Source organism: Acinonyx jubatus, chromosome D2 (genome assembly GCF_027475565.1).
Source record: "Acinonyx jubatus isolate Ajub_Pintada_27869175 chromosome D2, VMU_Ajub_asm_v1.0, whole genome shotgun sequence".
NCBI lineage: Eukaryota > Metazoa > Chordata > Mammalia > Carnivora > Felidae > Acinonyx > Acinonyx jubatus.
The window spans coordinates 77625396-77653202 of record NC_069393.1 but is presented as its reverse complement, the minus strand read 5'-3'; the positions used below and the strand labels follow the sequence as shown (position 1 = coordinate 77653202).

Sequence of the window (27807 nt, the reverse complement as noted above, 5' to 3'; positions counted from 1 at the left end):
TTGTTGTTGTTTTTTTTAGCAGTCCTAGGGGTCTGGCAAAAGTTATGACATGTATCTTTAAGATACACGGGGGTGTGGGTGACACGTCTTTTGTTTCTTAGCTCAAGAAGAGCTAAAAGAGATCCAGTTGCTTCCAGGAGCTTAATATGTTGCCCACATGGAATAAGCAGGAAGAGGAAGTGACACTGATGAAAACACATTTTGCTGCTTGAACTTGACTGTCTACTAACCTCATCCACTAGGTTGCTACTGCTCTGTTGGCCACGTTTGAGGATATTTGTGTGAAAAGGGAGCTAGGCGGATTCAATTGTGCATATTTTCCTGGCTCCTTACTTGTTTTCGACCTCATTGGTACTTGTTTGGCGTTGGGACAAGGCGGGGGTGAACAGCTACCTGTCACTAGGAAAGAGCCGCAAAATGAACGTCTACGCGTGCAGCCCAACGTGCCCTGTATCAGGGCAAGTTTCCAGTAACACACAAAGTCACGTCTGGGCAGTGGTGTGCTGGTAGATGCTTCCACAACCAGCTCTCAGGGCAGAAGTCCTTCCTTGTAGCCTTTGTGAATTTTCTTGGTGTAAATATTCTCACCACGGCTGATTTCAAGCTACCAACGTGAGATCCCTGAACATGGAATTGGGAAGGGACGTGCCCCACCGTCTCCCCCAGGCAGGTGTGAGCACACCTCCAACTATAACCGAACGGTGCCAGGGCATCAGAGGCTACGTCTGTTCCTGTTCTAACCTGCATTAAAACCTTGAAAGTAGGCAAGACGAGGCCAGGATCAGCTCTCTGTTTGTCAAAAAGGGGAGCTGAGGTGAATAAGACATCTTTGCAAATAGATTCACACAACATTTCCCTGTCTTTCCATACGGGGGCCACCTGGCAGTAAAAAGCGTCGGGCTCTTCCCAGTTGGTCCCTGTTGGACCGTGTCCTCCCCTCTGTACTTCCAAGGTCAGAACACACAGGGCTGGAAAGAGAGAAGGAGCCATCGGAATCTATTGCTCCCCATCCTTTCCACCCTGGAGGCATCAGAAGGGAGCGCTGAGAAGTAACTGTTCTTAGCCTCCACAGGTCATCTGAAATGGTAAACAAAGATGGATGGGCCGAAAGCATGGCCCACACACCTTGGCTTTTAGTCAATCAAGAAGGGGCTGCGAATGGATTGGCATAGTTATTGAAGTTACAGTTTCCAATGAAAATGTCACTCTCCCTTCATTAGCACAGGGCACTTTCTCGATCACCTGGGACAGCCTCTACTTTCTGTTGATAGACTCAAAGAGAATAGGAATGGAACCCATAGGATGATGGAATCCAGTGCCTTAGAATCAATGCTAAAACCCTGCTCAGGCCAGTTCTTGGGGGTGCATCACACAGGACGTGCCGGACAAGATGTGCGACACGAGGTGAAACGCTTCCTGCAAATTCAGGTCACGACCAGGGGTGGGGGCACCAAGCAGCTGCCTTCCTCCTGTCTCTCCTTGGCTCCAACAGTTATGACATGTGAATCAGAAGGTGACTTCAAGGTCAGACCTCCAAGAACATTATTACATGTATTGCCTGCCTATTTAAGCCATTTTCATGCTAAGATTGTCTACACACACAAACGTCAGCTTTTGGGGGGAAGAGAGGGACCAGAGTTTAATCCAATATAACCGTGTCTCAGACAACTGCTTGGCCACAATTGGGTAGCCGCTAGTTGCTAAACATTTTCCCCTTGGGCTCAGGGTCCCAAGAGTCCCGGCTGAGCACAACTGAGTGAGTACCAGCTGGATAATATTTGGGTCCAAGCAGCCACCACGACCATGTGGAGGACAGCAGCCATGCTAGACGTAAGGCCAAACGGCCACTGCCAACCTTACTTGCAGCATGACCGATGTCCCATGGAGACCACCTCTTTTCTTCAGCATGGAGCCCAATGCCTACTGGTTAGGAAGCAGGTGGACACCATGCTTTCCCACCTGCCACCAGCACTGCGTGTCCTTGATTATGACTGGACTCAGTGTCACTCCTGGGGAGCCTCTGGTGAGCCCAGGCCCTCAAAGGAGCTTCTCAGAAAGAAAAGCCAGAGGAAGCAGCCACAGTCATCCTTTGGTGCAAAATAGGGACAGTCCGGCCTCTGCCCTTGAGGAACCAGGAAGCAGGCTTCAGAGCCCCTACAAGCCAGGGAACCGGGACCGCTGGGCCGGCCAGGTGGGTGGCACCTGGGGGTGCCCACCCAGGACCCCGAGCCCCCCCTCCCCGCCTCTCACCAGCTGTCTCCTTCCTCACTCTCCAGCAGGAGCGGCGGCCTTCACTCAGAGACCGGCAGAATGTTCTGGCTGTGGGAGTCGCCGGTGAGGCCCGAGGAGTGGAGAGAGCGCCGGTGGAGGATCCGGTTCAGGATCTCTTTGCAGCTTTTGCGGTACTGGTGTCGCAGCAGGGAGTACACAAAGGGGTCAGACGCGGCCTTGCTGTAGGCCAAGCACTTGGACAGCACCCCCCAGTGGGAGCCGATGGGCACCGAGGAGGACAGCTCCACCAGCCTGCGGAGACACGGGGAGGCCGTTACTGAGAGCACAGCCTCCTGGCGAGCCTCAGCTTCCTGGGGCTGCGTCCTCAACAACAACGATGGCAACTGCGATTTACAACAGTAACAGTAACGGACGGTGGACATTCGCCAGGCGCTTAGTTTGTTCCGGCTACCGGACTCACTGCATACTTTACACACGTGACTTCTTGGACACCCCCCCCCCCACCACCCCCGGCCGGAGATGTGACTATCTCTGTTTTACGAGTGAGGAAACAGATGTCCAAGGAGGTTAAGTAATTTGCCTAAGGTCTCACGGCCAGCACATTGTAAAGGCAGGATTTGAACCCAGGTCTGTCTGACTCTGGGGCATAAGCTTACCTGAGAAATAGGCTAGTGGCTAATAGTGTCCTGGCTGCAGGCTCCCACTCTCCTGCTGTCCTGCTGTGTGACCCTGGGCAAGTCGCTTCCCTTCCTTGGGCCCGGAGGTTTTAGATGAAAACCGAGGTAGTTAATTAAGATCATCTCTACACTGTAACTGGAAGAGGCTGATTCTCTGCTTCGAGTCCAGCTCTGCCCTCCTGAGAAGGTGGCCTGGGAGGGAGGTCTGCGAATAATTTTGCGACCATTCTGCCAGTTCCCAGTAGATCTTGCATCAGGAAGAATCTACAGATGAGGAAGGCCTCTTCCTAGGGTTGGGATTCGGGGGGGCCCTTGGCAACAGCAGCAGTCAGGTACCCTAAAGTGACCCTCATTCTTTGGGAGGGGACAAGGGGAGACACGGCCCATGTTTCAAAGGGGTATTTTTCTGTAGGTCGCCCGGTGCCCACTGAACAACTCCATTTAATGGTGCTAATGCGAGACTGTGAGGAAATAAAGGCCTTCCTCTGCGTAATGGAACCCCCCCCCCCAAATCAAGTCCCTTACTCTCCTTTCTCCACTGTGTCCAGCACCGTTGGCCATATTTGGACATTATGCATCACTGGCACAAGGTAGAAAAGGCCACAGACTGAAGATCATAAGTTACCCTCTGTCCGCTGTCAAATGAGGAAATTGAGGCCCAGAGAGGAGAAGGGGTTGCCCAGCGTCACACAGCAGATTGTGAGAGAGGAAGGTCCAGCGTCTGTGCCCTGGGATCTGGCACCTGTATTCTCCAGGGGGAGGGGGTGTGTGCAGGATGACGGGCAGCAGTGGTTCTCAGTGTGGCGGGCCACCCAGGTGAGGCCCCGGCTTCAGAAAGGACTGAGCTTGGGCTGTCACTCTTTGCGGACAACCTGCGTGCTTTTCCTGGCTTCGGGCCGAGGCTGTGGGGACAAGCTCACGAAGGGAAGGAGGAGAAAGCCGGCAGGATTTGAACCTCCTGTGCAATGCCCCTTTTTTGAACAGCCCCTTAACAAGCCCGTCTGAAGCCCCCCATTTGGCCTCCTGTTTCCGGCGCCATTGGCTACCCTTGCCCTCTGACCTCGTGGGGGGACGTGGCCTCATTTCTGCTCATGTCCTTGTTAGCCCGAATGGGGAAATGGAGCTGTTAGCATTTGGGAAAGCTGTACTTTAAGAAACCTATTTTGGGAAGTGAGGACTTGAAGGGGACAAAAACCCTGAATTTAGAATTCACACCTAATAATGACAATGGAATAGCTGAATGCCAACACATTGTCGCTACACAATGCCAAATGGCCTTTCCAAAATGTCTGCTCTTCTCTGTGTCGCTGAATTCAGTTCTTTGCATCCCTGGCCCTCCCGAGAGGATTCTTGAAAGAGCCAAGTATCATTAAACCATCCGGCAAGATCGGGTCACAGGCTAAAACTATTCAGGGCAATGTAAGATTTCACCACTGGATAATTAAGAGATAAAATCTACTTCAATCGCTTCTCGGAGATTTTATGTGAAGTCTGAACCCTCTGCCTGGTTCAGTAATAATCATTGCCAGCTGAGTGTCTACTTTGAGCAAAACAACTGATGTGCACAATCTCTCCTCTTACAATTATCCTGTATCCTGTGTCCTGTAGGAGGTTATCATTATTCCCATTTTACAGACAAGGAAATCAAGGCTCAGAGAGCCAGCGAAACCCCGTTCCACTCTACTGCTGCCCAAGTCCTGACTAAAGGCCATGCTGGGATTCAGATCCAGCCCCGCAGACTGGACCCGATGAGCTCTGCATCTCTCCCAGCCCCGGGACCGCTTCTCCATGGTTACGCGCTCCCCAGAACCTTGTCACTTGCCCCCGTCCACAGTACACACAATGACTCCTGTTCCGAAAAGCCAGTGTGTGGCCCTTGTCAGGGCCTCCAGGCAAAGAGATGCTCTGGATCAGCACAGGCCTGGACACTGCTCTGGTGTGGCTGCTGGGCCAGCCTGAAGTGGGGATACCCCTTCCGTGCTCCGGTGTGGCTGGCTGACCCACTTCCTGCCTTTCCCACCCCCCGCCCCACGCTGTGCACCTGCTGTGGCTAGCTTTGCTCGGACCTAGCTCTGACAGTTCCAAGTCTCCGTTTGTTTGAGGGCACCGAGAAGGGGCAAGGATTTCCACATTGCCACAACTGCTTTTTTCTAATTCTAGATCTGGGCAGGGATAGCACGTGGTTCCCTCCAGCTGACCTTTTACAGAGGGAATCCTCCAGCCCATCTTACACCAAGTCTAGCTCCGCTCACCCCCTCCGAGCGCCCTCCCCTCCAGGAGAGGGAGATTGCCAGTTCTGATCAGTCATATTCTCCTTGTGGGCAAGGTCACTGCGTGCTAGAAGGTTCCTGCCATGCTCTGCCTCTTCTCTCTTTAGTGAAAGAAAAATCCACGTGGTGGATTACCGAACTCCCCTCTCCTGCCCCTACCGACAGCTCTGACCCACGAGCCCTGAGTTTAGAGATTATTGGGCTTAGGTGCAAAGCAGTCCTTTGTTTTCCCTTGTTATATCACCTCCTGGGTTGAATTATCTCCCCCAAATTCATATGTTGAAGTCCTAACCCCCAATACCTCAGAATGTGACCTTATTTGGAAATGAGGTTGTTGCAGATGTAATCAGTTAAGATGCGGTCAGACTGGAGTCAGGTAGGCTAACCCAGTGCGCCTGGTGTCCCTATAAAAGGGGGAAATTTGGACACAGATGCACACGGCGAGAAGGCCATGTGAGGGTGATGGCAGAGATTATGTGATGCCTCTCCAAGCCAAGGAACGCCAGAGACTGACAGCAGACCCCCAGAAGCCAGGGGAGAGCCCTGGAACAAACTCCTCCTCATCCCTGGCCTCAGAAGGCGCCAACCTTGCCATCACCTTGATCTTGAACTTCTAACCTCTGGAGCTGACGTGATGCATTTCTATCGTTTAAGCCACTCGGTTAATGGTAGCCTGAGGAAGCCCATGGGTATGTAGGAGGCTGTTAAGCAGGACCGGTTGTTGTTGCCTTTAACAGCACAACATGGCACCGAGCCCCCACCCCAGTCCTAGAGCCCCGTGTGCAGCAAGGTGGACGCCGGGGTTACAGAACCGTGAGGGCACTGCCTCTTCTCTGAGCCTCCTGCCCCCAGCCCCTGACCTTCCGTTAAGCACCGAAGTGACTCTCCATGTACTTACTGTCTGGGATGTGAACCAGAAAGACCTCTGCCAGCAGGCCCTGTGCAGGGGGAGGCATTTATGCTTCTCTGCTCAAAATGCACCCAGGCCTGCTCCCAGAGCCACAGTTCCTTGTGCATGTCCCCTGGGGTGAGAGCCCACACTCTCATCAGCAGGGCAGGGGGAGGAGAGGGGAAGGGGGCCAGGAATCTGCTTTTCCAAGGGTTCCAGGCGACTCTGAGGCAGGTCGGGTCAGAGTTGCTCTGTGAGCCCCTGGGGGCGTCCCAGCACTGCCAGGATGGTGGGAGGTGTGAAATGCTACAGGGTGTGGGCCGTTCACAACTCGGAAGCACAGCACCGAGATGTGTATTTTTCTGACTCAGGGCGCTGCAGAGCAGATCCCCGCAGATCCCCCGCCTCCACCAATGTGCCCGGCCCCCCTTCTACACCCCTTTGTTCTGCATTTGTTGCAGGGGGTGAGGGATTCTTCCTGGGAGCCACGCTCCTCTCTCTTGGCAACAAACCCTCTGATCTGGGTCACTGGCAGGGCTCTGTCCTGGCTGTCACAGCCGAGGGCTGGAAGCCCTCCCCTCTCATCCCTCCCCTGCAGGCCCCACCCCCACCCAGCAGGCGGGCCAGTCCCCGCCTCTGGAAGGAGGATGGGGGTACATTTGCCAGAACTCCATTCTCTGGACGCCCAGAAAGACCAATGTCTCAATTCTGCTCGACAATGAGAGTCCCCAAAGAAACCAAGTTCTGGGGTGAGGATAGGAACAGTAATACAGGCTGCTGTAGGCCCGGCAACACTTCTGGGTCCCCCAGGGCTCAGTGCTTCGATAGCCACTTCACAAACACTGCCTCAAGCCCCTGAGAGTGCTCCCCCTACGGTACAGAGGAGGAGCCATGGCAAAGTGATGCGCCAGTCCGCATGGCCTGGACGTGGAAACACCAGGATTTGAAGCCGGGGCTGTGGGCGCCAGGGACCAGGTGCCTGCCTGGTGCCAGGCTGCCCCTCCCACCTCCTGGACCCCGTTCCAGGGTACCGTCAAAGACCTTTACCTTCAACTCTCACGCTTCACGTGGTAAATTGGCTCTTTCGTCCATTTTGAGCTTATTTTGTGTGGGGTGTAAGAAAGTGGTCCAGGTTCATTCCTCTGCCTGTCGCTGTCCAGTTTTCCCAGCACCACTTGCTGAAGAGACCGTCTTTATTCCATTGGATATTCTTTCCTGCTTTGTCAGAGATTGGCTGACCATACATTTGGGGGTCCATTTCTGGGTTCTCTATTCTGTTCCACTGATCTAAGTGTCTGTTTTTGTGCCAGTACCACACTGTCTTGATGACAGCTTTGCCATGCAGCTTGAAGTCCGGAATTGTGATGCCTCTGGCGTTGGTTTTCTTTTTCAACTTGGCTTTGGCTATTCGGGGTCTTTTCTGTTCCATACAAATTTTAGAATTGTTTGTTATAGCTCTGTGAAGAATGCGGGTGTTGCTAGATTGCTTTGGGTAGTACAGACATTTTCTCTTCCAATCCATAAGCATGGAATGTTTTTCCATTTCTTTGTGGCTTCTTCAATTTCTCTCATAAGCTTTCTACAGTTTTAAGCATATAGGTCTTTTACCTCTTTGGTTAGGTTTATTCTTAGGTATTTTATGGGTTTGGGTGCAATTGTACATGGGACCCAATCTTTGATTTCTTTTTCTGCTGCTTCGTTGTTGGTGTGTAGAAATGCAACTGATTTCTGTATGATGATTTTAGATCCTGAGACTTTGTTGAATTCACATTATCAGTTCTACCAGTTTCTTAAATACAGAGAACTAGCTGGGGGTTCCAGAGGGGAGGTGGTTGAGGGGATGGGCTAAATGGGTGATGGGCATTAAGGAGGGCACTGGTTGGGATGAGCACTGAGTGTTGTATGTAAGTGATGAGTCGCTAAATTCTATTCCTGAAACCATTATTATGCTATATGCTAACTAACTTGGATTTAAATAAAATTAAAAAACAAAAACAGAAATAAAATATCATTGGACATAAAAAATGAAAGAAGTGGTAAATTGGCACCCTCTCTTTCTATCTTACATGCCTCCATCATCTCTCCTGCCCCCACTGCTCTGTGCACACGCACACGTGTATACACACACAGGCACACTGGGCAACAAAAGCAACACGGGCCTCAGAGCATTCTTTGGGAAGCCAGCCTCAGGTCTGGAGAACTTGGTTTGTGTACTTGAAGACCTGTAAGTAATAAGCTGACACTTTACATTTTCGTGAGACATGAGAACAGAAGGCATTTTATTAAAAGAGTATTAACACTGGACAACCAACTGCATATTAAACCCCTCTGCCATCTACATAATTCCATGACTTTGAAAAGCCACAACAATGGTGCTGTCGGATCCACTAATGCTTCAAAGCCCCACTCTGGTGATTTGGGACAACCATAATTGTTTCTAAGCATATGTTGCTGCAGAGATAATAGCCTTACAAATGCTTCTAGACATGTGAATTTTAATTCAGAAAAATTTAATTAGAGCTTTTGGACGAGAATCTGTTGCAGATCTTCAGACTCTGCTCAAACACTTGGAAAAAGTCAAATGTGACCTAGCAGGGCTTTGAGGGACACAAGAGCCAGTGTCTATAATAGAAGGTAGTGGGGGCGCGTGGGTGGCTCAGTCGGTTAGGCGTCCGACTTCGGCTCAGGTCATGATCTCTTGGTCCGTGAGTTCAAGCCCCGCGTCGGGCTCTGTGCTGACAGCCTGTTTCAGATTCTGTGTCTCCCTCTCTCTCTAACCATCACCCATTCATGCTCTGTCTGTGTCTCAAAAATTAACGTTAAAAAAAATTAAAAAGAAAAAAGGAGGTAGTGACTCTTATTTAGAGTGAAGGTGGAGATTTCCAAGTGTTTTCCACGGTCATCTGACATGCCCCAAGGTACAGGTGCAAGTGGCTCTTCGGTTGGTACAGTTCAGGGACCTGTCTTTCTGAAAGGTATTTGCTGCACAGCCGGCACTGTGCCAACCAAGTCTACTAATGGCTCCAGCTGCCAGAGCTGATGGCCTCTGGGTCCTAGTCTAGGTCTACCCAAGCTGCCGTCAGCCGTGTGGGAGGTCAGAGGTGACTCCATGCAAACCCACCACTTCTTCTAGTGAAAGGCCTCACGTGCCTACCTGTCTTCACCTATGGGTGCTGTAGGTGCTACGCCGGGTTCACACCAAAGTGCTTGGGCACAGGAAGTTAGATGGGTACCCACCCTGCAAATGGCCATCTCTGTATTTCCAGTTGCCTGGTCCCCAGGCTTTGGACATGTAGCATGGCTGCGAGGCTAAATTATTGCCAATAGGCTCGACACTGACCTTTAACCCTTGATTCTGCCAGTGGCTACTCTTGTGACCATAGATAACTCATCTCACCTCTCTGAACCTCTGCAAGGTAAGGATTCTAGTGCTTACCTTGCAGGAGAGCTGTACTAGGTGCAACCAGGTAGGCATTGGTACCTCCTAGGTGCATTACAGGTGTCCAATGACAGGTGACAGGTGCAGTTATAAAGACTTTGTGTTCTTCAAGAAGGGACGCCTGAGAACCTATTTGAAGACCCGAATGGTTCTTGACTCAAGACTGATGCTTTCTTACCTGAGAAAGTTATCAGGCGGATGTGACTAACTGGGGACAAAGAGAAGGACCCCCTCCCAGCCCACCACATCTTGATCAACTCAAAAAGGTGGCAGAGGTCACAGCAGAAGCCCCCTCTCTTCTCCAGTGTTCCAATTCTGCCAGCTCCCGGGGTTCACCACAGGCGTCCTGATGTTGACCTGAACTCTTGCCCGTGTCCTCACTTATAAGGCTGGAATGGGTAAAAGTAGCAAGACAGGCCACCGGGACAGTCACTGCAGTGGTGGGAAATATTAGTGTCTCAGCTAGCAGCTCAACGTCGGGTTTAAGTGACACTCGAACAGCTTGCTCCCAATCATCTCCAAAACTGCACCATTAAGGTTCTGAGTGGGTCAAGGCACAAAGTGCCTTCCTACAGCCTTATGGGAGCAGAGTGGGAACCACCATGTTCCCAGAAGAGAAGCAGAGCAGTGCGGCATGAGGCTTTGCACAGGCTTTGGTTTCAGGCAGACCCGAGCTGGAACCCTGGCCGGGTCCATTGCCAGGCAAGGCTAGTTCCCGTCTGAGCCTCAGTAGCCTCATCTTGAAATGAGGAGGTTATCGAGGCACGGAGAATGGCACAGCCCCAGGCACAGAGCAGGGACTTAACGGGATTATTCTCAGAGACACGGGGCTGGTTCTTTTCCTCTGGATTCCACACGGTCAGCCAGTTACTGTCTCAGTGGTTTTGATTGTTATTTCCATGCACAGGAGGGAGGCAGAGCATAATCCAGGAGACATCTAAGCAGATTGCCCTCCCCAACTGGGTGGTCGTCAGCCATTCCGTTGACGACTTGAATAGAGCCAGCATCAGAGGGAAGAGGAATTCGCCCCTGGTTTCCCCCTGCCCCACTGGTTGACTTGAGATGTCTTAGCTCAGTTTCTCCAGCCCTTGGACCTGGTCCAGCCCTTGGACCAGGACTTATACCATCAGCTTTCCCAGTTGGCTGGGCCTTCAGATTCAAGCTGAGCTACACACACCAGCTTTCCTGAGTTTCTGGTTTACAGAGGGCAGATTGTGGGACTTCTCAGACTCTTTCTTTCTCTGTCTCTCTCTGTCTCTGTCCCTCTCTCTCTCTCTCATCTATCTATCTATCTATCTATCTATCTATCTATTATCTATCTATCTATCTATTATCTATCTACCTATCTATTATCTATTATCTATCTATCTATATTATTTATCTATTATCTATCTATCATTATCTATCTATCTATTATCTATCTATCTATCTATCTATCTATCTACCATCTATTCTACTTGTCTGTTTGTCTGGAGGGTCCTTATACAACACAGTCATTGACAAGCCTTGGTAATCTACCCCTGGTGGGTAAGAGGGTTCTGGGGCAGGGGCTCACGGAGCCATGTCTGCGTGCCAGGCACTTCTCTGCCACAGCCACAGATGTGAGTAAGAAGCAGGGGAGGACCTTTCTGAGAGCTTGAAGAGCTGGTAGACAGCCCACTGAGGTTGGAAGCCCAGCCCCACCACTGACTCAGTGTGAGACTCTAGGCAATGCAACTGCCCCCCTGCAACCCTGTCCTCGGTTTCCTCCTGGGTGAAGTGTGTGTGTGTGTGTGTGTGTGTGTGTGTGTGTGTGTGTGAATGAGAGAGAGAGAGAGAGAGAGAGAACTGGAGCTGTGGTTCTCAACACCACTCATGACTGGAATCTTCTAGGAGATTTTGAAACCACCAATGCCAGGAGCCACACCTGGCGATTCTAATCTCCAAGTTGGCAAACCACCGTGCCAGATTAGGAACTGAAGACGGCACAGCCCGTGTCTCACCTCCTCAGGCAGGGGAGACCTTCCTTCACTGCACGCCCCCACCACTCCCAGCCCGCTTCACGGTGCCTCTCAACACATGCTCAGGCTGGCCACCGACACTTGGTCCCAGCTGGCCTGCAAGGTGCCACTGGCTTACGCTCCCTGGATGAGATGCCCACGATGGGACCTTCCACTTCCAGTACCCACGGCTCTAGGTTCTCCATAAGGAATCATTTCCTGCGAGAAGTTAAATTCTCAACTACATTTCCAGAGCAGGGCCCGTCTTCAGCTTCTTCTGAGACGGGGGCTCGAGTCTACACTTGGAAACTAGCTTGCGAAGAACAGAAGAATCAATCGCCCCCAGAAGCGCTAGCAATCTCCATGCCAGTGTTGGTGGGGATAGACCGCGCTACGTTCCCTGCATGGGTTATCTGACATATTCCCTACCAGCGATTGAGTTCTGCAGGCAATCCACGTGTGGTTCTCAGCCCGGACCCTCAGTAACATGGGACACTTTGGGGCAGGTTCTCTGGGAGTGAGCATGAGAGTGAATCCTGCCCCACTCCGACCCCACCGCACCCCGTGTGGCCGTGTGGACACCTGACAGTGGAAATGTAGTTCTGATGGGACCCTGGCCATGCCCGGCACATGCCTAGAGCCCAGAGAGCTCCCTATGTGTGATGAGCACATTGGTGTATGTCCATCCCCCTGGGGTGTGCCTGGGACCTCCAGTGACCATCAACATAATGCATCTCACCAGAATCTCTTCTCCCCTCAGTCACAGAAGGGATGTAGGGGAGGGGTGAGGAGGGGGTAGGTGGTTCCAAGAGGGGTGTAACTTCAGGGGGACTAACCATGAGGATCTGCCAGCCACAAACTCCTCTGACACCCCTGGTTGGGGTCGGATATGTCCCCTCATTCAGGCCCTCCAAGAGCCCCTGCCTCGGTGCACCTGTCCTGGTGGAGGGTCACAGTGATGTGGCCACTCTGTATACGCTCCTAGATAAACTCTGATACTGAGAAGGACATTGACTGTGGAGGGAAGGGAGGCAGGGAGTTCTGAGCACTCTTGCAGGGCGTCAGGAATGGAGATCCCAGAGGGTTCCTGGTCAGTGAAGGATGAGTGATAAGAGCAGCCAGAGGTCAAGGGAAAGAGGGTGCTGGGAGGAAGGTCATCGACACACCTCATACCCCAGACCTCCCTGACTAAAGACCAGTGCTGTTCAATAGGAAGAGAAGGCAAGCCACAGATGGGAAAAGACACAGGTAAAATTAATTTTAGCTGTATATTTTATCCCAGATATCACCATTTCACTATGGAATCAGTACAAAAAGCGTATGTATGCTCATGCCAAGCCACGAAACCCAATATGCATTTACACCTATGGTACATCTCAATTCAGACAGGCCACGTTCAAGTGCTCTAAAAGGACCTGTGACCGGTGGACCCTACACAGGGCTCTAACCACCTCATGCTGTCCCTTCTGCTTGGATTGTCCCTCCTGCAGAGCCAAGCCCACTTCACAAGCCTGGTCCAGGAAGCTCCCTCCAGGAGAGCCACTGGACCCTGTCCCTATCGGATGACGTGACACGGTGTTCTGTTTGGGTATGAGGGCCATGTCTACAGGGTCAATGTCCCCTCAGAGGGCATCTCTTGCAGGACCGCACCAACCCATGCCTCCTCTGCAGGGCCTTTTATACGCTGCGCACAGAGAAGGTGCCGGAAAAAATGTGTGTCAAAATGAAATGAGGGTATGTTTGCATATTGGATGAGGTTTGCTTAGGATCGCTCCTTTGTGCCTATAAGAAAGCCAAGACAGGAGCCGGATAGGGTGGTGACAGCGGGGGAAAGATAGTGCCTGCAACAAACAGTCCTGGGAAAGTTGGGCAGCCACGTGCAAAAGAATGAACCCGGACCGCTTCCTTACACCATACCCCAAAATAAACTCAAAATGGATTAAAGACCTAAATGCCAGACCTCAAACCATAAAACTTCTAAAAGAAAACACGGGCAGTAATGTCTCTGACATCAGCCACGGAAACACTTTTCTAGATCTGTCTCCTCTGGCAAGGGAAACCAAAGCAAAATTAAGCTCTTGGAGCCACACCAAAATAAAAAGCTTCTGCACGGCAAAGGAAACCATCAACAAAATGACGAGGCAACTAGGGAACGGGAGAAGATGTCTGGAAATGGCATATCTGCAAAGGGGTAACATTCAACGTATATAAAGAACTTCTATAGCTCAACGCACTAAAGAACAATTAACCTAATAAAAAGACGAGCGGAGGACCTGACTTGACATTTTTTTTTCAAAGAAGATACACGGATGGCCAATAGACACGTGAGAAAATGCTCAACATCACCCATCATCAGGGAAATGCAAATCAAACCCACAATGAGGAATCACCCCACACCTGTCGGAATGGCTAAACTCAAAGTGACCAGAAACAACAAGTGTTGGCGAGGATGTGGAGAAAAAGGAACCCTCGTGCACTGAACTGGTGCAGCCACTGTGGAGGTTCCTCAAAATATGAAAAGAGAAGTACCATTTGATCAATTTATCTCACCACTGGGTGTTTACCCAAAGAAAATGAGAACACTAATTGGAAAAGATGTATGAACGCCCGCTCACAGCAGCATTATAGGTTCAATAGTCAAGATAAGGAAGCAGCCCAAATGTCCATCGATCGACGAATGGAGAAAGAGGCGATATATACGTACAATGGAATATCACTGAAGCAGAAAACAGAATGAAATCTTGCCATTAGCAACAACGTGGATGGATCTAGAGGGCATTGTGCTAGGTGAAATAAGTCAGTGACAGAAAAGTACTACACGATTTCACTGATGTGTGGAATTTAAGAAACAAAAGGAGAAACCAAGGGAAAAAGAGACAGACCAAAAAAAACCAGACTTGTAGGTACAGAGAGCAAAGTGGTGGTGGCCAGAGGGAAGGCAGGTGGAGGGACGGATGAAACAGATAAAGGGGATCAAGAGTTCATTTGTCGTGGGGCGCCTGGGTGGCTCAGTTGGTGAAGCGTCCGACTTCCGCTCAGGTCATGATCTCACAGTCTGTGGGTTTGAGCCCCGCGTCGGGCTCTGTGCCGACAGCTCGGAGCCTGGAGCCTGCTTTGGATTCTGTGTCTCCCTCTCTCTCTGCCCCTCCCCTGCTCATGCTCTGTCTCTGTCTCAAAAATAAATAAAAACATTAAAAAAATTTAAAAAAAAGAGTTCACTTGTCGTGATGAGTACTGAGTAATGTACACAATTGTTGAATCATTATACACGTGGAACTAATATAGCACGGCATGTTACTTATAACTCAACAAACAAATAAAATTCAAAATTTGCCACCTCCCCAAAAAAGAAAGAAAGGCAACAGCTGGGGAGATGGTGGTAGTGGGGCCGAGGGTAGTTTCACCAGAGCCCTATTTTGTATTTGTGAGGTTTTCTCGGCATAGCTTTTTCTCCTTAGTACGTTGCCATTCATCCCCATCAAGGATGAACGGTTCTGTGAATATTTTTAAAAATCCCAAATGCATCAAATCCATTTGGAGGGAGCATATTGCATTGCGAATCTACCATTAATTTTACTGAAACGTTATTTTCTGGGCACCATTAGAGCAACCGAGCTATAATCAGAAAAAAGGAAAATTTTGTTGGGAAATGAGATTAAGCCAGAGAAAAATCCAATAGTTTAAAGTTGGAGCCGCATTACCTATTCTCCTCTGAGGGTTCAAGTTCCCGTCATTAGCCCACAGGTCCCCTTTCCTGTGGGATCTAAGAGGAGGGGCGCCTGCCTGCCCTCCCCTCCCGGTGCCTCTCTCCACAGTGGATTTGATGCCCTCACTGCACGCACCAGCCAGTCCCACGTCGGCCCGGGGGTGGGCGGGGGGCTCCAAGGACGAGGGAGGGAGCACCAACCAACCGTGCCTGGTCTGTGCTGCCCACGCTCAAATCCCATCAGTCCTCAAAACAACCCTAAGAGGCAGGCACTGCTCACTTGGATGGGACTGGAGGCAAAGAGAGGCTATATCACTGGCCCAAGATCACACAGCAGGAAGGAGTGGAGCTATGGTTTGAACCCAATGGGCACGTTCCAGAGCCCATGCTGGGAACCGTGCTGTGGCCCTGCCCTTGGACAGCAACAGAAACCTTCTCACCTCTGTTACAGCCTGGGTTTCGTGTCCCCTGGAAAACCTGATCTACGCAAGCTCTGGCGTCCTGGCTGGATGTGGAGTGTCTAGACCAAGGGTTCTCCACCAGGGTGGAGGCTGATCCCCGGGGCCATGTCTGAAGACATTTCTAGTTGTTAAAACTGGGGAGCAGGAGGGAAGTAGTGGGTGAGTAGGGGACATGGTGCCCTTAACACCCTACGATGCACAGAGAGGCCCCCCCACAAAGGGAGCTCCACACAAGATGTCAGTAGTCTTGCGGTCTAGTGGACGGTTCTAGAAGGAAGAATTGATGGCTCTGCTCTGCCTAGATCAGACCTATCCAGAGACCTGCAGACGGTCCTAGGTCCTTCGTTCAAAGTGAGATTTCGCCCAGAGGAAGCATCTGTGACAAGACAGTGAAAGACGCGCCAAGAGAAGACAGGATGGGGGCTGCCGTGGTGGGGGGTGGGGGGCAGGCTCACTGTCTGCAAATCGGCAGGACCCGTAAGAGGAGGGGACAGATGCTCCCCTGGGCCAAAGAAAGCGGACAGCACCACAGGGAACCAGATATCAGCTCGGTATAAGTATGGATGGGAGAAATGGGGAGACCTGGCTATTGTGGGCAAGCCCACTCTGGGGGCCAGCGAGGCCGGGAGTCCCTTCCAGGTCCCTGCCAGCTGGGGATGCCGGGATGCTAGGCCGTGTTCTCTTCCAATCTCTCTCTCGCGCACACACACACACACACACACCCACCCACATACACACCTGCACAGATCCTACTTCCCAGGCTCAACATCCGCTTCCTACTCAAACATCAAAATCCCTTTTTTTATTGTCAACTTCTCAAATAGTTAAGCCATTTTGGATACAGAGTCCTGGGGCTTTTTTTTCCCCCCTCCAGTGTGCAAAATTGATTGGATGATACTTTTTTTTTTTTCCTCCCCCTGGCCAGACCACGGGAAGGAAATTCTGCAGCTAGAGCAGGCTGGCTTTTGGTACACACAGCCCTGAGGCCAGCGTGTCGCGCCCCGGCAGCAGTGGGGGGGTCGGTGAATGGAAGAGAAGGTCACCAGCTCACAACACCCGTACCAGAAGCAGGACACCCCCGGTGTGGCAGAGCAGACGGCATGTGGCCCCTGCTGTTGACCAGGGTGTCCTGGCTGAGGATGCCTGGGGGCTGGGCCACACTGTGCTCAGTGGGCAGCGGGAACCCAACTGGGGCAGGGCGTTTTCCTCCTTCCATTCTCCCCTCCCCTCCCCTCCCTCCCACTCCCCTCCCCTGTCCTCTCCTCTCCTTTCCTTTCCTGCCTCTTGGGGCCGGAGCCGAGGTCAAAGGGTTAGATGATGAATGAGCTGGGAATCAGGGGGAGACTCTTTCACCATCCCCTTTGGTTCTGAGTCACCATCCCCAACTGGAGGCTGAAGAGGCAAAGCGCGTGCCCTCCTTTTCACCAAACCCATCCCGTGTGTCGCCCCCAACACACTCTCTGGAAACGCGAGAGGCGGGTGCCTGCTCCAGGTCGCGCGGATGCTGCTTTGCCCTCCAAAGCGAGAGGCCCGCAGGTCAGGCTCACCTGGTAATCACGTAGGGCGCAAAGCACACGAGGAAGGTCCCTATGAAGGTGCTGATCTTCTTGGTGGCACGCTGCCGTCGCCTCTTCTGCTCCTCCAGACAGCGTTCCCGCACACTGCACGCGAGAGGGGGCGAGAGGACTTGCCGTTAGCGAACACGGGCCGGACGCTGCGTGCAGGGACTCAGACAGGAGCCAGACAGACCCGAGGTCAAGTCCTGGCCCTAGGCGCGTGACCTTGGACACGGGCGTGACCTTGCTAAGCCTTCAGGGTCATCGTCTGTAAAATGTGCATAGTAATATAATAGAATGCCACCAAGGGCTCTTTTGAGACTTGAATGCAAAAAAGCACACAGATGCATGAAGGCGTTCAACGCAGAAAGCACAGAAAGCAATTAGCACAGTGCCCACGTGCAAATAAACTCATCCTTATTCCTCATGAAATTTCACCGATCACCTGCAATATGCCAGCACCAGAGTCCATATTCTCTAAGTTATATCCTTAATTCTTTTTTTTTAATTTTTTAATGTTTATTTATTTTTGAGAGAGAGAGAGAGAGAGAGAGAAAGGGAGAGCAACTGGGGGAGGGGCAAAGAGAGAGGGAGACACAGAACCCGAAGCAGGCTCCAGGCTCCAAGCTGTCAGCACAGAGCCCGACACGGGGCCCCAACCCACAAACCGAGAGATCGTGACCTGAGCCGAAGTCAGATGCTTAACTGACCGAGCCTCCCAGGCGCCCCATTAATATCTCTAACTCTTGTCTTTACCAACATAGATCCTTCCAGATGTGTTTTACCTGCCCTGTTTTACAAGGAAGAGCAGGAACTCAGAGAAGCCCAACGATTTGCTCAGCTGGTAAGTGGAGACGTGACTTGAACCCTCGTCCATGTTTCTCAAAGCTGGTCCTTTCGACCCGGGGTGGCCTGGACTCTGGGCATGCAGTGTGGCATGGGGCTTCCTTTCCGCCATGTCTTCAGCCCTGCGTCTTCCATCAAGAGCCTCAGCCTTGCCTGGAGCCACAGACACTACGTTCCGGGGTCACTGAAGGAGAAGTCACTTGATTCCTTCAGTGAAGCCAAGAGACTGTCCCCACGAGGGACACGGCATTGAGGATGGAATCAGGAGCCTGCTGTCTATGCTTCCAACCACACCCTGGTCCTGACTCCACTTGCGTCAGGACCTTTCGAGAACTGGCATCTCACGCCAGCTGAGAGAAGTGGTTTGCGTAACCCCTTTCCTGCAGCCATGGGGTAATTCATGAGCAACAGCGAGCTGTCCATTACCACCGTCAGAGAGCCAGAAAGGCAAGGCCAGCCACAGGGTTTCCCAAGCCCCATCCCCTGGCACTCCACGCGGGCATGTGTTCCTACCATTTCTTTTTGAAATAAATCACATCACTCCAAAAATGAGCAAGGAGGAAGACCGTGGACAGAGTTGCCCAGGAAGTGGAGATAACCTGGCAAATCCAGGCCCGTGCTGCGGTGACCTGGCTCCACAACGAGGCCAAGTGTGTTCAAGGAAAGCAAGGTGCGGAGAGAAGGTGCACGAGCCAGGTTCCCAGTAGCATTAACGCCGGGGCACCCTCCCCTGCCCCGCGCCAGGACTATCATTTTAACACGGAATCAAAACCCTTCTTCGCCCTGTTTCTGATCACAGGTGGGCAATTCCACATTAGACTGGATTGAAGGCCCTTGAAATTCTTGCAGGACTGTTTCCCCTCGGCTCAGAATGTGGAGCTGGGAACTGGAGTTTGGCTCGGTACGTACAGGTTTCACACTGGCTAAAAAATGATTACTGTTAAGTCACGTTACTCATTTCTAACAACCAACGTCAGTAACAACCCACATTCCTTGCGTCTTTAATTCGTGCCCTTTGCAGACACTGTGAGGGAGGCTCAGGTGCTTGAGTGTGTTTGATGCTCACAATGTCTCTAGAAATGGAGGACTAGTACAATGGTAGCCTTCTTTTCGGATAAGGAAATGAGGCCCAGAGAAGATAAGTAACTTGCTCAACATCACACAGCTGGTGAGTAGTGGTGGTAGGGTGACCAGCTTGTCCTGGGTAATCGGGACTGTCCCCGTTTTTTGAATTGATTGATCGGTTAAATTGGAGGGAGAGAGAGAGCGAGCGTGCGCAATCATGGGCACAAGTGTGGGGGAGGGGCAGAGGGAGAGAGAATCCCAAGCAGGCTCCACACTCAGCACAGAGCCCGACACGGGGCTCGATCCCACGACCCCAGGATTATGACCTGAGCCAAAATCCGGAGTCAGATGCTCAACCGACTGAGCCACCCGGGTGCCCCTGGACTGTCCCAGTTTTTAGACGGAAAGTGACATGTCTGAGGAACCACCCCCCCCCCCCCAACACCACCTAGAACAAACCAGGACAGTCGGTCGTCTTAGGGGATGGCAGGATCTGAGCTCAGGCCATCTGACTCTGGAGCCTTGAGTGTCACCTCCCAAGTAGTTAGGGTCATCACATACCCCTAGGAAGGCCCCAGGGCATCATCTCATCCAGAAAAATCTGAAGAATACAGCTCATGGGGCAGGAAGACTGGGGGGACTTTGCCTGAGGCCACAGAGCAACAGTCAGTCTTAATCACCTCGCTTTCCATTTATACGTGGGTCTCTGCAGATTCTCCTACCAATGTCCTCTGGCTCCTGTGACATGTGCGTGATACGGGTGGGTGTGGAGAGAAAGCGTAGGTCCCTACCCAGGAGGCCTGGGTGCAGTGAGGTAACCGACTCATCTTGGTCTGTCTGGGATGTCCTGATTCTAACACCCAAAGCCCTGCATCCTAAGAGAGCCCGGTCAGTACTCGGCAAAGCGGGACAAGGGTCGCCCTAGGGAACAATGCGTTTGGCCCAGTCTCCATAACACAGGCCTGTTTGTTTCAATATTAAGGTATTGCCCTCCAAACGTTCACATAATTGACTCGAGAACCGTTGGAGATTTGAGACCTGAGCCGGATGTCCTGAGCCATCATGGTATACTCACCCCACGAGAGAAGCAGAGCATTCTGGGCATCCCCTAAAAAACGAGCGCCAAGTTCATATAAATGAGGGTGGCACCGGGGCTGGGCCCTCCTCCAATCTGTGGCCCTGACGATGCTGTCCATTTCGCAGATGCTTTGGAATAACCCCAGTGAACGAAAGAGCTGTGGGTTGGATGTCCTAGTCCCAGCTCCGCCCTCACTGCTGTGTGGCCTTGGGGAAGTCACTCAATCTCTCTGAACCTGGTTCCTCATTTATCCAAGGGGAATCTCATAATAGCTGTAAGCAGAGCCACCATTGATCAGGGACAGAAATGACTCACCAGCTACCAAGCTCTGGAGGAGTGAGGAACTTCCTCCAGTACTCCCCCGGAGGAAACGAGGTCGCTGCTGCAGGGCTGAGGACCCCGACGGTCTCCCCTCTCCCTGCGGCACCAGATAATCCTGCCTTAACCCCATGAGGAACACTTAAAAGCAGATGTTGGCAAAGCTTTGGAGGCCTTCAAAAGGACAAACGGACGCATTGCAGTGACCCAGAGGAATAAAATGGACACTGTACAGGCTAGAATGATCAATGTCACTCCCGTTCACTGTAAAAATCTATGGGGAAAATTTTTATCTGTTCCTGCAAAGCTTTGGCAGCAGGGAGAATTAAACAGCAAGCACTCCACAGACATGTTACTTCCGTGGGTGCCCCCAGTTCAAAGCTCGACATCTAACACCCAGAAAGCACCCAGTGAGTATATGTTAGGTACGTACACGTGTACGTTTCCTCATACATCTTAGGAAAAGTGAGTCTCCATTATTTTTTTAAGTGACTTCCTCAAAAGAGATGCTAGAAACCTGTCTCTAAAACAGATTCTTTTAAGGGAGCCTTAAAAGTCTTGAGCCTATTAAAGGACAAAGCACGGCTCATCGATGGATGTTAAGGCCATCACGAATAGTGAAGTACTAAGCATGTGGCACCCGGGCCAGACTTCTGGGTTCAGATCCAGGCTTCACCCTTCCATTGCTGTGTGGCTGTAGGCAAGTCACACAGCCTCTCTGTTCATCAGCTGCCTCATCTCTAAAATGCTGGTTATAACAGTACCCATCTCACAGGCTCCTCTCGAGGTGAACACCCACAAAGTACCCAGGGCGGTGCCTGACTCAGAGTAAGCACTCAGTAAGGGCTAACCATGATGAGTATGTATTCAACACGTTTACTGAACAATTACCATGTTCTAGCACTACCTTGGACTCCAAAATCACAGGGCTCCCTCCCACTGCAAAAGTTTTCTTTCTGCCCTGTTTGAGGGAGAGACAGACAGAAACAGGTGCGCCCAGAAGCTTGCCAGAGGGGCTGTGAGCTGATCCTGACTCTTATGCTGGCTCGGTGACCCTCTGTGGCCTCCAGGAACCCGGTGGCTGCTGTCCTAATGGCACCTGGCCATTAGCACCTGGCGGGCTGTAGGTGTCTGTGGTGGATGTTGGCTTCCGGTTAGCATCCACGCGGGCCGGGTCATGTCTCTGCTCTGAGACAGACTGGCTAGACTCCACGGTCACACAGTCACGTGCGGTACGGAAAATCCCCTCATCCACCCAACCCAGCTCACGGATGGGGAAAGTGAGGCTCAGAGAAGACAGGGACTTGACCCTGATGAGAGAGTGAGGTGCCGACAGAACTAGAACCTGGTTGCTGACGCCCAGTCTGGCGCTCCTGGCCAGGAACCACACGGCTGCTTCCCTGAGCCTCTGCAAGGGGACAGACCCATCCTCCCTGCTCGGAGCTCCCCTGATTTCTGGGGAAGGACGGGGGATGGCAGGAGAAGGAGGGCAGGGCAGCAGGGCAACCCTCTTGCTTATCATTGCTGTTAAGCGCAGTAGGAGAGCAGCTCGCCCAGAACAACATAATAAAATCATTCTGCTCTCGCTCTCATTTTTTTCCCCACCATAGCTTTGCAAAACTGAGTTCCCTGAAATCTCATAGCCCTGTGAGCTATTGTTTTATTTATTTGCGAATGAGGACACTGAGGGCCAGAAGGGTTTATGCCCTGCCCAGGATCCCACAGCGAGTTTGGGACAGAAATAATGGGGACTCATTCCAGCCCTCCTGACTCTAGCACCTGGGGTGTCTCCCCCAGATCCCACTGCACCCCCACCGGATCACAGAGCAAGAAGCAAGCTGTGTCTCGCCACACTAACGCCTTCTCCGGATATTCCTGGGCACGGGGGTAGTGGCTGGAGTCCTCAGACTCGTGGGCAGAATCTCCAGATTCTGAGGGGCCCCAGATTCCCCTGGCCAGGAGCATTCGCCCAGAGTCCGAGCATGTACATCAGTGTGGGGGTTCCTGAGGGCTGCGACAGGACACAGGGCTTCCTTGTGACAGAGAGATGGGCTCTCCAGCATTGTGACATGTGGAGCCAGAGAGCTGCTTCCCAGGAGGCTTCAATAAACGGCAAAGGGAATGGAGAAGCCAGGTAATGTCTGAAAACTGAGTAAATGAGGAAGTCACGGCCGAAATCTTCTAGTCCCAGACACCTCCATGCCCAGCACAATGGTCTGGGCCTTCGGTGGTCCCCAGATGACTGGAGTCGGTCCTGAGCACACGCTCCGAGTACTCCCGGGGTGATCCAGATTTGTTTTCTGGGCTTTTAGAATAAAAAAAAAAAGGCAAGGGGACAGGCTGAGCCACGGTGGAGCAGACCTTGAGGCTGGGGTCAGCACACTAGTGCGAAAAGTCGTGTCCTCAGACTTCACACGAAGGGGCACTGTCCTGGGTCCTGGACATTGAAGGGACGACACCCCTCTCATGAAATGAAGACTTCATGTGCCCACCCAGAGCCCACAGCATCCATTCTAGACCAGTACCTGGAACCTGGACCCCACGTACCTGGAACACAGAACTCCCTGCCCAGATGCCCTGATCCTGCGTCCAGAATGTGTGCCAGCATTCCTCCCCGGGCCCGTTCATCCTCACAAGGGTGGACGATGCCAGATGCGTGCCCGGCTCGGGGCCTGAGAAGTGGAGGCTCCCTGCGGTACTGGGTAGGGGTGGGGAGGAGAGGCAGGGGCTGTGTGCTCGGAGCCCGCCCAGCTCTCCCCGCCATGTACGAGGCTGAACTCCAAGGAGCTCGAGAATTCTAAATTTGAACCCAGGCTTGCAAAGTGTTATAAATGTACACTTGTCAAGGTAGGAGGATAGAACATATTTCATTTAACAGTTTGTAAGCTTAATTTAGAACTTCTAAATATTTATATAGATGGTTTGTGAGCCTCTGTGGGCACCTTTGTCCCGCCCATAAATCTCAGGGGCAGAACTGGGCACAAGTTTGGACTTGAGCCACGTTCTAGATCTGTTCGATTAGGAAGTGCCCTACCTTCCTTCCCTGGGTCTCCCAATTTCCTCACCTATAAAATCAAGGGCACAGTGGGGGTCATCTCTGCAGGCCCTTGCCAGTCTTATGCCCCAACTCCGACGCCCTCCAGGGTTGGCACTTAGCCGACCGCTGGCCGACCCTGACCACGAGGATAAGTATGCTTCACCAACATTCTGCTCTGTGAAATCACTGACCTGTGCCAGCCAAGTGGCAGCCCTCAGCTGCACGGGGAGATGCAGGGATCCAGCCTCAGTGCCCCAGCCCCCACCTATGTCCCACGTCAGAGGACAGCCCAAGGCTCTGGCAGCACGGAGGACAGGACCGGCTACAACTAGTCCAGAGCTATGGTCTGGGAGAACAGAACCACACAGACTGAGCAATCAGGGGACCAGGTAGGTAATAAATATTAGGAATTCCTAATTGCTTTATGAATGTCACAACTTGAGACACCACGGTAGAAAGACAGGAGTGGGAAATGTCTCTTGGGACAGATTTAAGACAGAGGGTCCCCGACCTTTTGACGGTATCGAAACAAAGGAGTCCAGACCGCCACTTGCTGCTGCGTTAAACACTCTGTGGGAAGAACAGGCACCACTGAGGAGCTTCCTGACAAACGTCACCCGGGCCTCAGGGAATTGAAAATGGGTCCCTTCTAATTAAGTCCCAGGAGGCCATTAGTGTGGTGGCTGTTAAGTAAAACCTCCAGTGAGCAGAGCCTCCACCTGCCGCCCTGGCCGTCCAGATAAGGAAACCCGGGTTCTGCTGATCCCCAGGTGTCCTGGCTGTCAGCACTAAACCAGCCCAGGAGGCTTGGCTGATATTTCTGGAGGCTTTGTGCCTAGCACCTGGAGGTTCTAGATGCAGCCTTCTCCATCGGACCACGCTAGCTGCACAGTTTCTCATTTGTGGCGAGGAAGAGTTTGGAGATGCCAAGAAAGAAGGCTGTGGATAAGCTGTCAGGAAGCTGTTGCCCTCCTCTGTGGCCCATTACCTACCCTCTTGCTCTGGGGACCTGGGGACAGAAGGCAGACTGGGTTCATTGAAGGGACAGTGCCATCATATCTGCCCACTCTGCCATAACCTCTTGCCAGCCCTCAGCCAGTGGGGCCTGTCTGAACTGGCCAAAGGCAATTCCTGTCCCAGAAGCCCTTCCTTTCCCCAGTGCGGATTAATGCTGGCCCTGCAGGCCCCATGGCCTCCGAAGTAGGAGCTTCTGAAAGCATCCTGGAGCCTAGAAGAGTTCAGGGTTCCCCTCGAGGGGATCAGAGAGAGCATAGGGGACTGGAGGCGAGCAGAGCAGCAGCCTGGAGTCAGTGACAGATCTGCAATGTTTGCGAGAGTGGAGATGGCCCTACATCCTACAAGGGCTAAAAAGAAGCCACAGCCCCTCCTGTTCTGGAACATGGAGGGACAAGAGGGATGGGATTTGTACTGGTCTGAATAAGGACAGATTCCTCTCCTGGCTCAAACCCTCCTCTACTTAGACTCATGGTTAGGGACCCTGCTATGGGAATCTATATTGTTCAACAACATTGCCTACAGAATCTAAAACAGCCCTGGTCAAGTCCTAAGGATGCACCTGTTTTTTTTTTTTTTAATTAAGTTTTATTTATTAAGATTTATTTATTTCTTTATTTATTTAGAGACATGGGGAAGGGCAGAGAGAGAGGGAGAGAGAATCCCAAGCAGGCTCCATGCAGAGCCCGGCACAGGGCTCGATCCCACAGACCCTGAGATCATGACCAAATCAAGAGTCAGACGCTTCACCGACTGAGTCACCCAGGTGTCCCCTAGAGATACACCTTCCAAAGCAAGGTCCTCACACCCCAGGAGGTCGGAACGGGAACAGCTCTGCAATTATGGTTGCAGAATATTTCCTTAAGTGACACTGAACCATGAATAGACACAGGCAGTGAGTCAGCCCAGGTCAGTGGGCATGTATGTCCCCTGGGACATGTGCACATGTGGTGACCTGTCTGCTCGACACGCGGTTTACACATGACCACATGCGATTGGGTAAGTGAAGCTCACACATTTGCACACATGGGTTCATATGCCCTGGTGTCTGTGCTATTGGTCATTCACATGTACATACTGTGAATGATTCCATAAGGAAGATTCTGTGGCTAGAAGCTTTGGCCCAGCGTGTAATGCGGAAGGGCCATTCTGGGGGGTGGGGGGGGGGAGCAATGGATACATACACGCATGCCTGTGTATGTGCGGACACAGTGAAGTTTAAGGACTTTTCTTTCTATGGCTCAACAGGCAGAAACAACTCACACTGAAGGAACCCTCGCTTAGACTGACACCTCCAGTCTGGCCCCTCTCAGTCACGAGCCTGCTTCCCCTTGAATGGGGAGGGGCATTCACACCCTGAGGACGGAGCTCCCTCACTGCCCCCAGCATCCCCCCTTAGGAGCTCTCTGTCTACCTCACTTTCTGCACCATCTGGAAGCCACAGCCCCCTTACTTAGGACCCGGGCGACAGAGGGGGCGCCCGTCCTTCCCTGGGACGATGGGATCTAAAACAGCAGAGAAATCAGAGACACCACCAGCCGTTTCCTTCCTTGGTTTCCTACTCTCATAATAAAAACCAAGGTGAGCTCAGGACACCTCAGCTGAGAGTCTCCTCCTTTCCTCCCTGAAATGCTCCCAAGGATGGCAGGAGCTCCCAGGGCGTAGCCGCACCTGAGCCGCCCACCCTGATCTGCCTTTCTGAGACAGCGGCAGGTGACGGTGGAGGCGGTGTGGACAGGTTTTGTCCCAGGAGCCTCGTGGGTGATGCTCTCCCTCTGCAGGGCTCCAAGTCTGGGAGACACGGGACAGTGCTGTCCGGGAAGAGCAAGATCCCCCCTCCAGTCCCCTTAGAGCCCTTCAGATGCTCCTTTAAGGTCCCACAGAGGAAGGTGCAGCTTGAGGACTCACACAACAGGGGATCTGGAGACAGTGGCCGCCCCCGACCCCAGAGAGAGGAAAGACCCAGAAGAGCAGCACTTCCTTGCTGGAAGAGCTCTAGAAGGGCTCCTCAAGCGACTAGGCCACACTCTCGGGGCCTGATTAGAACCTATTCAAGCAGTGAATAGAGATCACTGCCCTCTCCGCAGGCTTTCTAAAGTGAAAACGACAAACACACGCAGGACTCTCCGAAGCCTGACGAAGTGCTGACTCAGTGCTTTCCACCCCGATGCTTCAAAAACTGCACACACTGTGTCACCCCTGCTTTTGGTGGCCCTGCTTGGTGGACGTTCTAGGCACCTGTCTCAAGACTGGCAGCATTGGGCCCTCCCCCCACCTCAGTTTTTCCAAGAAAGAAGGGAGGCACCGTGGCAAGGGGGCCTGCCCGAGGTCGCATGCTGGGGCATGGGGGGGGAGGGGGTGGTGGGAAACAGAGGGACCCCCCTTCCTCCTGCCACGAGCCCTCCCGGAACCGAGTCCCCCGCGGCCCTCCCCAGGGCCCTCCCCGCGCCCCCCCCCCTCACCTGGGGTGGATGTCCACGAGCAGCACGAGCGTCTGCATGGTGATCACGTCGATGCGCTTGCAGTGGAAGCGAGCCACCTTGAGCACCTTGAGGTACGTGCAGCAGAGCACGACGAAGGACAGCAGGAAGCTGAGCGCGTGGAAGGCGCCCGTGAAGACGGCGAAGCGCAGGCGCTCGTCCGGCCGCCGGCTGCACAGCGTGCACGACGCGTACAGCTGGTGGAAGCCGAGCCAGGACAGGGCGAGCGCGGCGGCGGGGAAGGCGAGCGCGTGCAGCCACGTGTAGGCCACCATGAGCGCGGCGTCGCGGAGGCGCATCTTGGCGCGGTAGCTCAGGGGGAAGACCACGGCCACCCAGCGGTCGATGCTGAGCGCGGCCATGCTGAGCATGGAGTTGGTGGCCAGGAAGGTGTCGAGGAAGGCGGCCAGGCGGCACAGGCGGTCGCCGGCCGGCTGCCGCTGCGCCACGACGCCGGCCAGCGTGAGCGGCATGTTGAGCACGGTGCACAGCAGGTTGCCGCACGTGAGGTTCAGGGTGAAGAGCGCGGGCGCCTGGCGCCGGATGTCGGCGCTGTGCAGGAGGCAGAGCAGCACCAGCGCGTTGGCCAGCAGCGAGACGCCCATCGTGCCCACCAGCAGCCCCGCCAGGCCCGCGTCCCACGAGTTCATGGTGCGCGCCCCGCCGCCGCGGCGCTCAGGGCCCGCAACCCGGCGCCGCCATGGCGCCCCCGCCGCCGCACGGCCCCGCGGCGCCGCCCCCGCCCCGCGCCCCCCCGGCC

General features: G+C 52.9%; 1 protein-coding gene across 1 annotated transcript; it reads right to left on the bottom strand.

Annotated features, from left to right (window-relative positions):
* Window positions 1-27771, bottom strand: GPR26 (G protein-coupled receptor 26). The gene is made up of 3 exons (XM_027063317.2): window positions 27030-27771; window positions 17201-17314; window positions 1-2523 (listed from the first exon to the last, which is right to left on the bottom strand). The coding sequence occupies exons 1-3, from the start codon at window positions 27695-27697 to the stop codon at window positions 2292-2294; spliced, it is 1014 nt and encodes a 337-aa protein (XP_026919118.1). The 5' UTR covers window positions 27698-27771; the 3' UTR covers window positions 1-2291.
* Between the last annotated feature and the right edge of the window lie 36 nt (window positions 27772-27807).